Below are 18860 nucleotides of genomic sequence, written 5' to 3'. Positions count from 1 at the left end.
AAAAACAAATTCAGTTTTCCTTTGTAAAACTGAAAGTTTCAGTATTTGGGAATTTGTATTTCAAAATTTTGTCTTTATCTGCCACTCTTTAGATTGTCAATATTTTAATACATTGCTCCTATGTTTTTAGTGACTGATAAACATCAGTTCAAACCAGAACAGATGTTATATAGATTTCGCTATGATGATGGAACATTTTATCCAAGAAATGAGATGCAGGATGTGATTTCAAAGGTAACGATATCTCTCACAAACTTTTTCTTTTTTGACGTGACATTGGTTTACAACATTATATGTTTAAGGAGTGCAGGTTCATACCTTTTCAAATGAATGTTGCTGCACTACACCCACTACGAAAATACCAATAACCATCCACTATAGTCCACTGGCTGCCCTGCTCCCCTCTACTCACACCTCCTCTGTAGCCTTAGTTCTGTGGTCGAAATCTACGGGTTTGTTTTGGCTTTAATTTGTCTGTCCTTTGCTTAGTTTCTTTGTAGTCCACATGAGTGAATTTATCAAGCATTTGTCTTTCTCTGGACATATTTTGCTTAGCATAACTTCCCCACTTTCACCAATAGCAATATTTTATATTTCTTTACATCTGAGTAGATTATTGTATGTATATCTATATATCTCTATATATCGCCACTATTGCTATATGTTTTCTTTATCCAGTCATCCATCATTGGACATTTTTTCCACATCTTCACTATTGTAAATAGTCCTAAAACAAGGATAGGAGTGTATATATCCCTTTAATTTTTTTTTTAATAAATACCTGGAGTAAAATTGCTGGATCATATGGTAGAACTATTTTTAATAGTTTGAGAGACCTTATAATGTTTTCAATAGTAGTTGGACGAGTTTACATTCCCAACAACAATATATGAGGGTTCCTTTTTCTTCACATCCTCCGTAACACTTGCTGTCTGGTCTTTTTCATATGGGCTATTCTTACAGGTGTAGGATGGTATTTCATTGTGGTTTTAATTTGCATTTCCCTGCAAGTAAAAATGAACATTTTTTTTCATTTTTGTATTGAACATCTGATTGTCTTCTATGGAGAAATGTCTGTTTAGCTATTTCTGCCTATTTTGTTCTTGAGTTGTATGAATTCTTTGTAGATCAAGAAAATAACCCTGCCCAATGCAAGACATGCGCATATTTTTTCCCATTCAATAGGATGTCTTTCAGTGACCAAATCATAGGGCTGTATTGCTAAATAGATTTTTTTCTGTTCACATTGTTATCCAGAGATTTTACAATTTAAGAAAAATAATTTGGAATGCCATTTGTTTATGTATATATCATATGTATGTGAAAAATTCATGGCACAATTTAATCCTGCTTTTAATGATTTGTCATTTTTTATGATGTAATATGGCATTTAAACAACTTTTAAATTTAAATTTAAGATTGAAATAATTCCAGAACATTGACAATAAATTCATTTGTTTTGAAATTTCATTGATGTGGACTTTGAGTGATTTTCTTTGCTTTTGAAATGTCTTTGTTTTACAATAGGGTGTGAGGTTATATTGCCGTCTGCATAGTCTTTTTACTCCAGTGATAAGGTAAGTTTGGGAAATCTACATGGAAATATTTAATTTGCTTATTAGTTGAATATTATTCGGTTGGTACTTTTTGGTTTGTTTTTCTTCTAAAAATGAAAATTTTGCACTTAATGATTATTTTAAATAAATATATATCTTAAAATATTCATGTTTTTCTGAGGCTCTGATTATAGTTTCTTTTGGTGTTTTTGTTTTAATTTTTTAATTAAATTTTGTTTTAATAATTTATAAAATTATAAAAAAAAATAAAATTTTTATAAAAAATTTATAAAATTATTTCCCACTAATTCACAGTAAAGTATATGCTTGTTAGTGAAATAATCCATGTTAATGAATAGTCAATAAATAACAGTTAACTGGGAGAGGAATTGAAAAAACGTAATATTTATAATTACATATTATTTTGTTGTTTAGTCAAGTTTTGATTGTGCATCTTATTTCAAAATATTTTCTTCTAATAGTCTTTTCTCCAAGAAATGATTTTGCTCTTGAAAATTAAGATCATTTTAGAGCTATTAAATATAGTCTTATTACCTACTATGCTTTTCCTTCTGAAGAGATAGACCTTTTTCTTTAAAGAGCAATCAGGATTCATTATCAGTTTATCTCTTTTAGTAAGTAGAAAATGTTGAAACTTGTGTTATGATCTTCAGGAATATTATTGTCTTTTATAATATATACCGATAGACACTAACTGATAAAATGTTAAACTAAATTTAGTGACCAGCTATCACTTTGAGTTTATTAAGTAAATCATATAAAATAAAATTAAAATGGATGTATTATTACCAAAATAAATAATGACACTTTTCAAAGTTGGCTGTTGAATCTAAATGTTTGATGTACAGTTTTTCTGTTTTTCACTTAGTTTTCAATTTGAAGGAAATGCAGAGTTTAAAAATAGATTCCCAATGTTACTGTGTAAGTGTATTGTTATGCTCTGTAACTAGTAAACACATTGCAGATTCTGGAGGGATAAGGAGGTTCTTACCTATTACTCCTGTACCATGTCTACTTTCACAAACAGGTGTCACAAAGTAGAAAGGTAAAAAAAAAAACAAACTAATACTTGTTGACTTTCTGTTATGCTCAGAGCACAGACACCCTACAAACATTTTGGATTACTTAATACTAAGAGTGGTTACTTACTCAATGACAACTGGACAATGGATACTTACTTGTTATTCTGCTAAGCTAATAGAAAACATTAACAGTTTAATTTTCCATGTCACTCATATATGCTGATTTTATATGTGAGAAATTGTGTTCTGAAATATATTTTAGCCATATGGGATTTCTTATCAAGAAAGTTACGTTCTGTGAGAACTGATAAGAAGGAATTGTTCTTTAGCTAGAAATGACAATTGTTTAGGAGTTGTCAAGGGAATTTATGGGAAACAAGTCATAAAACAGATGGAATATATGATAGTCATGCTTTTAATATATGTGAATTCAGTTTACAAAAAGAAAAATTCTTTGTTGAGGAATCCACAGGCCTGCATGTAGTCTATAATATACCACTATTTTCCTTTTTATTCATGCTTATGAAAACTAAGATGAAATGAGTGATGATGTAATAGAAACAGAAACATGGAAATAAATTTTAAAAGATTTAAAAACGTCTACTGTTAATGTTTGGGTAATCTAATGCATTTATGGAAGTCAATAAAATGACAAAGATTAATTGTAAATTACGGACAGAGTAAAAATCTATGCAAATGGCTCATAATTATTTGTCACTTTAAGTGGTTAGCAGTTTGGGATTTTTGACGCTTTGAGAAGATTGTCATTTTCCCATTCCCTTTTGATTGAGGCCTGTAAAGTAAATGAATTACAGATCTGTCATTGGGGTCCAGTACTGTTTGTGAGTCCTTTGTTAGTATCTAACTAGACTTTGAATGATTTCAGAGGTCTGGGAAGTCCACTGTAAGTCTGTGAATATACAGTTAATGTCCTTGGCTCCCTGGGAATGTGGAATCACTGTGTTCATGCTCTGATCAGAGAAAATTAATGACAAGGTTCTCAGTGTGTCTATTTCAAGATAGGCCACTAGAGCAAAGCTTAAGGAATTATCCTTCAGTACTGTCCAGCCTTCTTGGAGAATTCAGAAGGAATTCTGAATAAAAGGGATTGCTCTGTTCTCCAGTTTTGAGAAATACTTTAGTAGAATCTGTCTTGCTTTAATGAAAAGAGATACTACTTTATTATTCTTACATTTGACATATTGTATTTCATGTTACATTATTACTGGGTATTCTAACTGTAATTATCTATTTGCATATTAAAAAGGTAAAATAAATGTCCTAGTTTGGGATCCTTGAGGATCTCTTGGTATAAGTTGAAAAAAGAATTTTCATAGGTTGTGCATGCCTTGTCAACCTCTCTTATTTACACATAATTTGGACAGTTGATGCAGATTACAGTGAATAAACTTTTCTACTGCACATTGATTTTACTTGAAGTATTCCCCTGTGCTTACTTATACCCTTGTTATATGCTTTTGGTTTCTTTTCTTTTATAGAGATAAAGATTACCACTTAAGGACCTACAAATCTGTGGTCATGGCCAACAAACTGATAGACTGGTTAATTGCACAGGTAACTAGACAAATAGAAATTGCTGGGATATAGTCATTGCTTTTTAAGCTTTGTGATTTAGGTACTTTTTTTTTTTTTTAGATTATGACTACAGCTGTAGCACAGTGGAATAAATTGACCAAGTTCACATAGCTAATGTTGAGATTTAAACCTAGGTAATCTGACTTGAGAGTCTTGAAAGTTAACTTTCTGTGTTTTATTATTATAGAGGAAAATGTACATATTTTAAAAATACCAGCTGAGATCCATCAAAAAACTAAGCACAATTTGAATATCACTGCAGAGATAGCAATGTGCATATACTAAAAATTTTACATGTTATGTTCACTGATTTGTTTTTAAGATTCTGCTTGTTAGTCCTAGCAAGTTATCCTAATCTCCTGTACCTTTCTTCTGTTAGATAATTGTGCTTTGATAGTATGAGTTTTAACACCCATCTGCATATATATGTATAGGAAGGTACAAACATTGTTTTTGTTCTGCTTCTCAGAATGTAGGAACTGATAGTTGATATTGAGATAGTGTTATATATATTTGCAAATCAAGGTATCTAGCCCATCATAACAGATAATCAAATATAAAATTTTAAAAATGTTTTATCATACTATGTCAATTAATTAATCAAGTATTTTCCACTGATTAAAGAAGAAGCTATGAAAAGTGATACCACTATGAGGAACTTTATATAAAAGGGAAGGGAAATTACTTGCTTGAAATATTAAGTTAATATGCTTGGGTATTTGAATCAATTACATAAGCAGTTTACTTTTTGTATTAACCAAGTGGTCCACTTCCTTTGTTACAAGTGGATTGTGACATTTTGTATTTAATCATAAAAATGTGTCTTTTTTATTTTTTCTATTAATGCTTAATTTGCATTTGATATACTTGTACATATGACCTTTGAGATTTTTATTACCTGATATTAATTTCTAGACTATTCTGTATTTTATAGCATTTAAATTTATTCTATTTAGAGGTTAAGATTTTAGAGTAAACCAGAAAATTACCTTTAAACACAGCCCTAGTTCATGCACTATTAATTTTGATAGAAATGTTAATTTTGTTAGAAAACTGGAAAAAAAGTTTATTTGAAGCAAATGCTGTAGGTATTTAAAGTTTGACTCAGGAAGTGAATTATCAACATTTTTTTCTTTTTGGACATTTTTATTTTTCAAGTGTGAGCATTAAAAGAATAAATTAAGTTGATAAGTAATGAACCAATTTGAAATTATTTATTTTATTTTGGTTGTCTTACTGCTCTGTAAGCCATGTCTCTAGAAATTACATGTAATAAAAATTGCACTGGATAGGGATTTAAGCAGTGTGATTGACAGTTGTGCTGATTAGCAGTTACACAAATTTGTGCAAGATACTTAATCTCTCTGTATATTCACATCTGTTTACTATTTACTGGAATGACTATACATACCATTCTCTATCATTTAAGCTTTATGATTCTGATATTGTAAAACATCCAAATTGTTGATGTACAATTGACATATTTCTAGCTATGTGACATAATTTAATATTTGCATATATTGTGAAATGATTGCCACAATAAATCTAGTCAACATATATCACCATACATAGTTAGAATTTTTTCCTTGTGATAAGAACTTTCAAGATTTACTCTCTTAGCAACTTTCAGATATGCAGTACAGTCTTAATTATGCACATCATGTGTACATTACTTCATCAGGACTTAATTATTTTACAACCAGAAGTTTATACCTTTTGACCCCATTCATCCAGTTGTCCACTACCCAACCCCTGCCTCTGGCAACCACTTATCTGTTCTCTGTATCTATGAAGTCAGTCAAATGTCAGTCATTATTAAACAAACTGTTGTAAATTTAACTTTTAAGCAAATGCTTTGATGATTAAAATAAACAAGTGAAACAGGAAGCAGGCATGGTTTCTGCCTCCCAGGGACTGTTAGTCATTTGGACTAACTTTTACTTATCCTTTAAGATTCTGCTCCAAGGCCTCCCCTAGTGGCGCAGCGGTTGAGCACTGGGCTGCGAAGCTGCCCGCAGCCTATGCAGTGGCGGTTCCATCCCCGGCCACCTGTGAGGGTCCCACAATGCTCAACAGACCTCTTCTATCTCACCCGCTGCTCCCCTCAGCAGTGTATTTCGTCAATCTGCCTGTTCTGTTCCCTGCTCTGGCTCTGGTGAATTCTCTCACCCTCACGCACTTGTGACTGTACCCAGTGCTTGTATAAATAAATAAATAAATAAATCTTTAAAAAAAAAAAAAAAAAGATTCTGCTCCAAAATATTATCCCCAAGGAAACTTTGCCAGATCTTCTGGCCTGGGTTCAGGATCTCCTGTGTCCCCAGTTTCCTGGGTATATCTGTCATACTTAGTACCACATATTGAAATCATTTTAAATCACTTGTTCTTTAGGACAAGGACATGTTTAACTTTGTGTCAGCACCTAGAGTAATAACTAATTGAGAAGTTTGACTAAATTGGATTATGGTATTTATATACTGTATTTTTAATCCTTCACTAGATTTGATTTACTTGCATAGGGAAATGTTTTGTGTTTGAGTGTTTTACTGTATTATCTCTAGCAGTTGACACATGGTGGGCAACAAAAATAAATATCTCTTGAATAAATGCATCAAAATTACTTAACAACTTGCTTTGCTAAAGAGCACAGATGCATTTTCTGAAATCATAGATTATTAAGTGCTTTGGTAATTAACAGGCATTGTTAATCAGAATTGGAGCTGCCACAGCATGAAGTGGAACTTGTCTTGGTGCCTGATAGAATTTAAATGGATGACAGGTATAGAGAATGACTTTGTGGGAAACAGTAGGGGCCCAACTTGACTAAAGTGAAATGTATGGTTATTTAGAAGGTGATGCTGAAGAGGTAGAATGAAGCCTGGCATGGAAGGTCTTAAAAGCCTAGTGGAAAATTTTCATATCTTATGATTATTAAAAAAAGGAGAATCTATCTATAACAGCACATATATTGGAGAAAGTCCAGAAAAAAAACCATGATAACTTAGATGAGGAAACAGTACATAATGGTGTAAACACAGAAATGCTATAAAAGCCATATAAAAGAAAGGATAGATTTGGTGATAAATAGCAGGAATAGGAAAAATTAAAATACTTTAGAAAGCACATACTAAACTGTAGAACAGGGCCTCCCTGGTGGCACAGTGGTTGAGCGCTGGGCTGTGAAACTGCCCACAGCCTCTGCAGCGTCGTTTCGATACCCGGCCATAGGTGAGGGTCCCACATGGTGCGCAGATCTCTCCTGCCATGCCCACTGCTCCCCTCAGCAGTATACTTCGGTCCTTCTGCCTGTTCTTCTCCCTGCTCTGGCTCTGGTGAATTCTCTCACCCTCCCGCACGTCTGACTGTACCCAGTGCTTGTATAAATAAATAAATAAATCTTTTTTTAAACTGTAAAACATAAGGTTATATACACTCACACACATACATCTACACATACATATTTATATATATATGCATCCTTACTTATATAAATAAAATACATGCTTTCTAAATAGAAAAGTTTGCCTTAGGCATGGTTTTAGGTTCAGTTGTTTAATCTGATTATTTTCTCAGCAAAAAAAGTGGAAGAGAAACTAGCATTTGTTGTTTCAGCCAAACAACTTGCTTTTAGGGTCTTACAAATCAGCCTAGATTAGCAGGCTTCTTTGGAAATCCTTACAGAGTAAGGTTATTTGGTGGAGGGAAAGTGATAGTAGATATCATGCAGAATGATTATTACTTAGCTTTACATATGCATTTTCAATATATAGGATTTTTCATTGGCACATTGGAATACAAGATCTAAAAAGCAAGAGTGAAGGATCATTTATAAATTTATAAATTTTAGTAACATTTTCATGTTTAGTAAAACAGTTTTTCTCAAGAAATATTAAGTCTTTGTTTTGTGTTTAATGCCAAAAGATGTTTTCATTATCAAGCAAATGTTTTATAATAATTAAAAGTGTCATGGGTTTATAGCAGCATTGCATGTTATATTATAGGAATAGCTTTGTCAGTATAGTGCTGAGTGTGTCATATGCATTAATATGTATTAATTGTCATATGTATTAAAAGGCACAACAAAGCCTTCAGTTGCCTGTTAACTTGGACAATGCTTTTGTGGTTAACAGGGGGATTGCCGCACCAGAGAAGAGGCAATGATATTTGGCATCGGACTCTGTGACAATGGATTTATGCACCATGGTAAGGTTTTTTATTCTGGGAATATACAGATACATTTCACGTTTTTCTTAAGTCACTGAGAGATGAACCAGCAAGACTTGGTCTTGCCATGTGTCCATGTTGGCTCACCACATCTGCATTCAATTACCATGTTGTGCCATTCCTGTGTTGGTAGAAAAATCTCTAAAAAAATCTGTTTCTTTTTTATTCCAATTAAATATTAATTTTTCTTTCTTGTTTGATGACTTAATCCCCCTTACCTTTCTAAAAAATGTGACATCATTTTCCCCTTTCTGTTGTAACATCTTAAACCCAAAACATCACAAATCCAAAAGTATCTTTTTAATAGTAATATACATATCCTTATCAGTATATACTTGATAGCATCTGTACCTGTTTTTCAGTTATTTTCAGAAAGTTGTTACCTTTTTATGAAAATGGAAGTACAACAAGACACAGTAATTTTGAGAGCATTCTTGGTTATATCGTTCTTGGGAATTCCATTACATTTCAGTGTCTCTAGTCTCTAGAGCACTATATGAGCTGTGGTGGAGAAACAACAGTTCTTGAAGAGCAAAGTAATACATAGAATCCTTATAGTAATTAAGACTGTAATATCAAACTGACACCTTCATAAATTTTAATTGTTTTTCTCTTTAACCTAAGGCATTGCCATGCTGTAATTTATTCTAAACATTTCTATTAAATACTGAGTAAAAACCAACATTTCTGGGCCTGCCTGGTGGGCTAGGGGTTAAGTCTCAGCGCTATCACAGCACGGCCTGATTTTGATCCCCCGCCAGGGAACTAACCCACATATGGCATAGCAGACCTCTCCCTTCTTGCCCACTACTTCCCTCAGCAGTGTATTTCAGTAAATCTGCCTGTTCTGCTCCCCACTCTGTCTTTGATGAATCCTGTCACCCTCTCCCACCCCCCCACTTCAGGCCTACACCCCAGTCTTCTACGAAAAAAGTAAAAATATAAAATCTTAAACAAACAACAACAACAACAAAGAAAACATTTCCTATACATAAGTCACTAGCAGTAAAGCAAACCAGCTCAATTTAAGCCTGGCTTTATTGATTCCTCTCTCCCTTCTTTTAGGTAGACTGGTTGGTGGAAGAAAACAGTGGCAACAAAAACACCATGTGAATTTTAGGAAATTTCTTAGGTCATGTAGGCGAGACCTAATTCAATCTGAGCTTTGTTCTCATTTCTATTTTCAGCTATGACTTTTGTTGCTTTTTAATTTATAATTGTTAGTTTGCTAACTCAAGTTGCCAGGCAGACTTTTATCCAAAGATCAGTACATACAAACATCAACAAGATTTGTTGGAACGCCGTAAAAATAAAAAATGCAATAAAATTGCTATCATTTTTGATTGTTACTGTCTGGCAAATATTTTATTACTTCATTTTAGTTTTATACGACATGATTAAGAAGTCCATTGCCCTGTTTTACAGATGAGGAAACTGAAGTTCAAAGAATTTAAGTAACTTTCCCAATGTTACAACCAGCCCCAGACCTGGAATTTAGACTCAGGTCTCAGGTCTGTCTCAACATAAAACCTAACCTCTTGTGCGTGGGACCTCTGTTCTCCCTGGCTCAGTGATTTAACCGGCTCTAGTAATTTCTCTCCAAGTACTAAGGGTAGATAAATAAAAAATAGAGGTTTCCAAATACATAATCTTTATATCGTCAGGTTATGGCAGGAATCTTAGGGAATTTGTAGTAAATTATTAATGTTGAGATAAAGGAGGAAAAAACTAACCTTTGCAAAAATAGTGTAATTTGCTAGTAATGTTCTGAAACAGAAATGAATGAAGAATTAGTGGAAACTAAGGTCACATTTCACCCAGAAGATTTATGGTTTGAAGTGTTAGAATAAAAGTGGCCATAGAGGAAGTTGCATACGCATCAGAGCAAGATGGACCTCATTTGATTTTCCCAACACTGAGCAGGATATTAAAAGCATCCTTAAAATGTTCACTACAGATTCAGAAGGCTGTAGGCTTCTATGTTTTTGATTACATACATTTTCTGATTCAGTGTAGTCTTTTCTTTAAATTTGGATTTTAATCTGGAAAGCCACAGTTTAAGTACAAAAAAGCCAACATTGAAAAAAAAACTTCTTAAAATTTCAACAACTTTTTAGGAAAGATTAGGAAAGATTGGCTTGAAAGTATGGAAAGAAACAGAAACATGTCAGAGGTGTATTTGTGAATGTAAATTGTTCTAGGAATATAAATTCTTTTAAATTCCATACTTTAATTTGCAGTTTGAAGATAATCTAGAATATGGGAAATTCTTCAACACTTGTATATTAATTGTCTTTTTACTTATTTATTTTAATTAATAAATCAATTAATAAGATGTAGCATTGGATGCATCACTGTGTGTGATTCAGAGGACGAGGGTCACACCTCAGGTGTGCATCACTATACCCCACACCCCCATAGAAGTATAAAATTAAAGTCATGTGATATGTATTAATTTACTGAATGACTATTGGTATGGAAAAATAAGTTTTATTTTTGACCTAATTGAAATAATTTGAATTTCTCTCTCTTTCTGTAGTCCTTGAAAAAAGTGAATTCAAAGATGAGCCCCTACTTTTCCGTTTTTTTGCGGATGAGGAAATGGAAGGTTCAAATATGAAACATCGACTTATGAAACATGATTTAAAAGTTGTGGAAAATGTCATAGCAAAATCATTATTGGTATGTTTATTAATATGTTAAGTGTAAATTTTCTTCCTGCATAGATATTAGCAGCAGATTGCATAAACATATTCGATGGTGTATATTATTTCATTCTGTTTCATTTGTAACTTTTTTATAGATGCTTTATTGATAATTTCAATATTTTGCTTTTCAGATTAAATCCAATGAAGGCAGCTATGGTTTTGGGTTAGAAGACAAAAATAAAGTTCCAATAATAAAGTTGGTAGAAAAGGGGTCTAATGCCGAGGTAATATAAATTAACGTTTTTATTTAAATTTGTAATCCTTGACATGCAAATATAAAAAAAACTAAACAAATTGAAATTGATCTTTCAATATCTCTATTGAAAATACTGTTTCTAAACAATCACTTTCTGAAGTTCTTTCAAATACCATTGGGATTTCTGGCAGATGATGCCATGTCTGGGTGCTCAGGATAGTTATGGGGAGTTATTATAGAGATCTATGGCTTTGAACCTCTTGACTTTCTGTGCACAGAAGTTTCTCATTCTGTGCCCCTGGGACTTCCCTGTTCACTGATTCCAGCCTGGAACCCTGTGGATACTGCATAGCCTGAGACTGTATTTTTTTTTTTTATAAATTTTATTGTTATATTCCCCATACAATTGCAGCCCCCCCATTCTGACCCCAATCCCTCCCCTCCCGCCCCCACCCCCCTAAAAGTGTCTCTGGTTCATAGTTTTTTGTTGATTTTGATTTTCACTTTCTTATAGTTATTCATTTTCCGGGTCCCTTATTTAAGTTTTCTAGATTCCTGCTATGAGTGAGACCATCCGGTATTTTTCTTTTTCTTTTTGGCTTATTTCGCTGAGCATGATCCCTTCCAGCGCCATCCATGTTGCTGCAAATTGCATGTGTTTATCTTTTTTGAATGCTGAGTAATATTCCATGGTATATATGTACCACATCTTCTTGATCCAGTCATCTATTTTTGGGCATTTGGGTTGTTTCCAAAGCTTAGCTATTGTAAACAGTGCTGCTATAAACATAGGGGTGCAGGTGTTCTTTGGAATTGATGTTTCTGTGTCCTTTGGGTAAATACCTAGGAGTGGAATTGCTGGATCATATGGAAGCTCTATGTTTAGTAGGTCCAGAAATCTCCACACAGCTTTCCACAGTGGTTGGACCAGTTTGCACTCCCACCAACAGTGCAGAAGAGTTCCTTTTTCTCCACACCCTCGCCAACATTTGTTGTTGCTAGTTTTTTTAATATGTGCCATTCTCACTGGTGTAAGATGGTATCTCATGGTAGTTTTGATTTGCATTTCCCTGATGACAAGTGATGTTGAACATTTTTTCATATGCCTGTTGGCCATTTGCATTTCCTCTTCAGAGAAGTTTCTTTTAAGCTCTTCTGCCCATTTTTTGACTGGATTATTTTCTTTGTTGTTGTTGAGTCTCATCAGCTCTTTGCAGATTTTTGTGATCAGTCCTTTATCATTAGTGTTGGGTGCAAAAATGTTCTCCCAGTCGGTGGGGTTTCTCTTTGTTTTTGTTATTGTCTCTTTTGCTGTGCAAAAGCTCTTTAATTTGATGTAGTCCCAGCTGTTTATCTTTGCCTTCACTATCACTGCTTTCGGTGATGTGTCTGTAAAGATGTCTTTGATGTGCAAATCACGTAGTGTTTTGCCTATATTTCCTTCTATGTATTTTATGGTTTCAGGTCTTATGTCTAGTTCTTTAATCCATTTTGAGTTGATTTTTGTGTATGGTGTGAGGTAGTATTTTTTATGTCAATAGTTCTTCCACTAAATCAAGGGCTGTGTCTCCCAGCTCCCTATCATTTTACACTGCCCTTTATATAAATACAACTTTCATAAGTAGAGTAGATGCTTTGATTATTTTCTCATTGAGGTAGTGCTGGTTGGTGTTCTCTCATCTCTGTAGCCTTTTAAACAACGGACTCTCCAGATCATTCATTCATAAATACTTATTTACTACCTATTATATGCTAGACAGTGTTCTAAGCTCTATGAATGCAACTATGAACAAAGTAGATAGAATTTCTTGCCCTCCTGGAACCTACTATCCAGTGTTTTATCCTAAGTATGTTAGATTTAAAGTAGCCTCACCATGCATCCTGGCTTATAAAAATGCTTCATCTTCAAGCAAACTTCTCAATGTTTAAATTTTTGGTAAAGTATGCGAATGAATGAACTTTAAAGTTTGTAGTAAATTGTCACCCATCCTCCTATCTCCTGTCTGGTAATATACAGGTCATTGTCTTTTCCCAAAACACAAATTCAAAAGTAGGTCAAATAGAAGAACATTATCTCACTCACATTTCTGTTTTGTTAAGTTGTATAAGAACATTACAGATATCTTAAAATGTCAAAATTTATGAACATTTCAGATACTAAGACAAAGCTTTATGCACATCACACCAGCTTCAAACAAATAATTGGTCAGCGCAAACTGTTAGTGGGCGTAGTCAATGGGTAACTACTTTTATTAACTTTCTCAGAAAGAAATGCTTCTCTCAGACGTTTTCAGAGGATGTCTTCGGAATACAGTTTCATCTGTCTGTTTCACTGTCTATGCCACTATTCATCTGTCTAATGTTGTCTCCCAGGTTTTCATCATTCAGCTGGTAACCCAAGCAACAGGCAATTTATGGGCAGTAAGGTTGGTTAAGAATAGTGACCTTGATGGCATAGAGGGATGATATCTTACTTGTCATCTGTTCAGCATCTTGCACTCTCTGCTTATTGGATTCTCTTTCTTGGACTCCTGGCCATTCCTCTCTCCTATTCTGGAGAAAGTAGTGCTATGTCTGGCTAGTGATGCCTCTTTGCTTGTCTTCAATATCTTTATAGAGGTCAAAGATACTTGAATTAATTGGTTATTGATGGGAAACAGTGAAAAAAATTAACCTGGGACCTCACTGTACTTACACGATTGAAATAAGAAAAAGGACTATAAAATCTACAGAGAAGAAGGTCCCTAGAGGTGTACAGTCTTAAGTCAAGTAGGGGAGAGTATTTCAGTAAAGATGGGTCATCAAGTTTAAAACTAGGTCAAAGAGAATAACATTGTCTCACTCATGTTTCTGTATTGTGAAGTTGTATAAAAATTGCAGATATCTTAAATTGTCAAAATTTATGAACCTTTCAGATTCTTATTCTGTAAATTATAGATTCTTTATTAATGTATGATTTGATTTTTTTTTCTATTTTTCTCTTAGATGGCTGGCATGGAAGTTGGGAAAAAGATTTTTGCTATTAATGGTGACCTAGTTTTTATGAGACCTTTCAATGAAGTGGATTGCTTCCTGAAATCATGCTTGAATAGCAGAAAACCACTAAGAGTTCTTGTGAGCACAAAACCAAGGGAGTAAGTTGTATGCTTTATGTGGGGTACAAAAATACACACACACACACACACACACACACATAGATGAATAAAATAGAAAATTTAACTAAGTGAATGTCTAAAATTGAGCAACTCGTTTGAAACATTTAAATCTCGCTAACATCACTAATACTGGTGTTTAGATGATGGGAGAAACTACATGCTTATGGTACTAAAATGCTTCCTTCTGAAATCAGATGACATCAAAAGTAATGTTTTCTTTTTGTTGCCCGAATTTCCCTTGCCTGCATCAGGTTGAATTTAACTATGTGAAGAAGATTGGTAGAGCAATTGAGAATAAAGATCTTGTTCCTCCATGTTCAGTTATAAGTATTTCTGGGCTATGAGTTGATCAAACACCATTTATAATTAAGTGCTCATAGGAGGTGGAACCAAGACTGGGTCACATATATTTCCATGCTTGTGTTAATTCCTTTAAAAAATGTGTCTCTTAGAAAAATTGTCTATCCATGTGTCTATCTAGGATTAGAAAGAGATTCATGTATATTATAGAAAATTTGGAGAACAGAATTTTTTTTAAGAAAGCATTTTTCTTATAATCATATAATCCATAAGTAACATGACCTATGTATGATCATATATTTACAAAATAGAATCATGCTTTGTGATTTGTCTTTCTTTTTAAATTAACAGTTTATTATGAATATATTAGAAGATAGTGCCTTTTCTATTTTCAGTGGCAGTAAGTTTAGTGTTCCCTTATCAGGTCTACCATTATTTGTTTAACCAATTAATTAATTGAGATAATACATATAAAGTACTTAGTATAATGTTTTACTATACTAAGATTATATCAAAATTGAGATTTAAAATTTCCCTATTTATCAGTAGCAATAAGCCACTTCATTATTTTTAAGATAAACGAAGGGCACTACTTAAAGAACAAAAATTTTAACTGCTTAAGAAAATATTCTCAGTGAATATAGTATGATATTCTTCCATGCCTAATTTTATGAATGTATACATACATAACACACAAATATACTAGCATACACACAACAGTTATTAGGTACACTATCTTAAGAGTCAAGTGCAGTGCAATGGGCTAACTTCTCCAAGTCTCTTCACAACAGGGTTACATCTTTAAGGTAGATACCTAAGCATCTACTGATGGTTTACACTCTTAAAGAGTGTAACTCATAAAAGTTACTAATTTAGAAGACTTTGGGTTGGATGGCAGCAAATAACCATAACAACGTCTTCTGTCAAATCTAATTATGATCTCTTATTCGCCCTTCCTTCCAAACTTACCTAAGGACAAGGACAACCAATTACCTACATCTGAATACTTTCAGATGGATATATAAAAGGAAGAGGACAGACTGGAGAGAAATAAGGGTTTAGTATTCTAAAGCAATCATAAAGTAAACTGAAAGGCTCCCCCTGTGTTCCCTTGCCTCCTGACTTAACTCTGCAAAGACTGATCCAATGATTATGGAATGGACTTCTTGTATAAATTTAATTCTTCCTTTAAGAGGTGAAATACAGTGTTCCCAAATGGGATATGTATGTTTTCTAGTGATGATTTTTGGGAGAGATTACCAACATTATGACCAGAATCTTTGTAAAGATTTTGTTAAGAAATATGTTAATAATCTTAAAGATTAGAGTAGGGTCAACCATCTGTAGCACTATTAAGACAGAAAGTCCTTGCTCAGAAAGAGTTGAAGTCCACTGTGAGTTCTTCACAATTCAAAACCAACCATTCATTTAAGTTCTTTCAACAGAAGTGAACTCTCATTTATAATACATAGATGCATGTGCCACCTCTAGTTTTGTTTCATGTTCACCAGAAAATGTATTTATTTCCTTTTCTTTTCTTTGGTTATCTTTCACTTTCAATTCATCTTTGACAGACTCTAATAACAAGGCGCTACTTAAAAGTAGTATATAGCTTTGCACTAAGACTAATTAAAGATAAAGGATAAATTAATTCTGTAACCTCTTTCCTACTACTATGCAGAACACTTTGTAATGTGTAATGTAATTTGTAGTAATACCTTCAAATTTCTTCAGAACAGGTAATTTGCATTTCTATAATTGAATATCTGCCTAAGAGGGATGTGTGTGTGTGTGTGTGCGTGCGTGTGCGTGCACGCGTGTGTGGGGCAGATGTGCACGTGTGTGTGGTGTGTGTGCACATAAATTGTGTTTTTATGGTGGTAACGTTGATTTACAACACTATATGATTTAAAGCCATAACTTCACACCTCTTCATATGTATGTTACCACATCATGCCCACCATGAAACCATCAATAATATTCCAACATATCCATTGGTCCCCCTCACCATTTTACTCCCTACACCCTTCTAATTTTTCTGGTATTCTCAATTCTGCAGTCACGTTTCCAGGGTTTTTTTTGGTTTAGTTGCATATGTTCCCTTGTTTTGTTTATATTTCACATCTGAGTGAAATCATCAGGTAATTATCTTTCTCCTGACTTATTTCACTTAATATATACCTGCCATTTCCATGTGGCAGACAGCAAGATTTCATCTTTCTTATGGCTGAGTGGTATTCCATTTACCACCTCTTTATCCAGCCATCTGTCATTGGGCACTTAGGTTGTTTCCATAATTTGGCTATTTTAAATAGTGCTACAATGAACACAGAAGTGCATATATCCTTTTGAATTAGTATTTTTTGTATTTTTCAGATAGAATTGAATGGTAGGTCTATTTTAAATATTCTGAGAAACTTCCACATTGTTTTCCATAGGAGATGGACCAATTTACAGTTTGCTTTCTTATCATCAGTGTCTGAAGTCTTTTTATCTCCACATCCTCACCAACACGTTTACTATTTCTTATCTCTTTGATATAGACCATTCTCAAGGGTGTGAGGTGGTATCTCACTGTTGTTACATTTGTATTTCCATGATGATAACAGATGATGGGATTTTTTCAGTGTCTATTGTCCTCTATACACAAAATGAACTAGAAGAGTAAGAAATGAAGAAAACAATCTCAATTATAGTCATATCAAAAAGAACTAAATACCTAGGAATAAATTTAACAGAGGAGATGAAATACGTGTGTGGTGAAAACTTTAAAACATTGTTGAAAAAAATAGAAGAGACAAATAAATGGAAAGATATTACCTGCACATGAATTAAAGAATAAACATTGCTAAAATGGCCTCCTTATCAAAGTAATAGACAGATTCAAGGCAATCCCTATCAGAGTTTCAGTGGCATTCTTCAAAGACATAGAATAAACTTTACTGACATTTATATGGATCACAGAAGAGTTTGAACAGCCAAAGTGGTTCTGACTAAAAAGAACAGAGGCATCATACTCTTAGGGTATATTTTCCATTCTAAATTAATTATGTAGTTTTCTCAAGTTTTGTAGGCAGAGTGTTGCTCAAATTGCTCTAACAGTGATTCCATACACTGAAAATAAGTGTTGTTTTACCTAACTTTAGTCTCTAACGTGCTCTTGAAGTGCTGCTGACATTTATTTCTTTTTTTAAAAGATTTATTTATTTATGTATACAAGAACTGGGGTACAGGTCACAGGTGTGAGGGTGAGAGGATTCACTAGAGACAGAGTGGGAAACAAAACAGGCAGATCGGCTGAAATACACTGCTGAGGGGAGCAGCGGGCAAATCAGGAGAGGTCTGCTGCTCCATGTGTGTAGCTCCCTGGCCGGGGATCCAACTCATGCTGCAGAGGCTGTGGCTAGCTTCATAGGTTGTGTCTTAACCCCTTGCGCCAGCAGGGAGGCCCCTCCTGACATTTTTTTCATGATTAATTTACCTTTTAGAAAACACTGTAGTTGCTTGGGCATCAAAGGCTATCCATCAAAATTTATTGCATTGTATTAATGTGTCTTTGCTCTTTCCTGTAACTTATAATACTCATTTTTATTATGATGATGTTCCTTCTTATCTCCTGTTCTCTGCTCTTCATTGTTGCTATCTAATTTCTGACTTGCCTCTGTGGAGTAGCTCATCTGTTAGTGCCAAATTGGACATCTCTCACTGGTTCACCATTATCACTTGCTCATCCTCTGCATCCCTTCATCTTCGTTCCAAAGTGGATTCACTGGAAATATTTCTTTTCTTATATGGATTTGTCTTATGATGTATTAATTTCACAGCATGAATAAACTAATCATATTCTTAATTATTTTGATGTAGTGTTTGACAGATTTGTTCTTTAACTAGTCTTTTTTGTCCTTTAATGAAGTCCCCAACACATGGACATATATGAACTGTGTTTCTTTTATACTGATTGTTACATAGAAATTCCACAGTACAATGCTGTCTGTGTAACAGTAAACTAAGCAGTAAGGATTCCATTTTATTAAGAGCCTACATAGTTCATATGATGCAGGGCAGTTTATGAAAGATATCTT

At 33.7% G+C, this 18860-nt stretch overlaps 1 protein-coding gene across 1 annotated transcript in view; it reads left to right on the top strand.

The window, feature by feature from the left end:
• The window catches only part of PREX2 (phosphatidylinositol-3,4,5-trisphosphate dependent Rac exchange factor 2), a gene marked incomplete at its 5' end in the record, with an annotated part of 262693 nt that overhangs the window by 116228 nt on the left and 127605 nt on the right, over positions 1 to 18860 (top strand). The window contains 7 exons of the mRNA XM_084229429.1: positions 131 to 234; positions 1528 to 1577; positions 4099 to 4174; positions 8326 to 8398; positions 10959 to 11101; positions 11259 to 11351; positions 14309 to 14457. Coding sequence (XP_084085555.1) covers positions 131 to 234; positions 1528 to 1577; positions 4099 to 4174; positions 8326 to 8398; positions 10959 to 11101; positions 11259 to 11351; positions 14309 to 14457 — 688 coding nt within the window. The remainder of the gene's footprint in view (positions 1 to 130; positions 235 to 1527; positions 1578 to 4098; positions 4175 to 8325; positions 8399 to 10958; positions 11102 to 11258; positions 11352 to 14308; positions 14458 to 18860) is intronic.

This window comes from Talpa europaea (genome assembly GCF_964194135.1).
Source record: "Talpa europaea genome assembly, chromosome: 3".
Taxonomy (NCBI): Eukaryota; Metazoa; Chordata; class Mammalia; order Eulipotyphla; family Talpidae; genus Talpa; species Talpa europaea.
The sequence above is the reverse complement of the archived record's forward strand: the minus strand, read 5'-3'. Positions and strand labels throughout refer to the sequence as shown.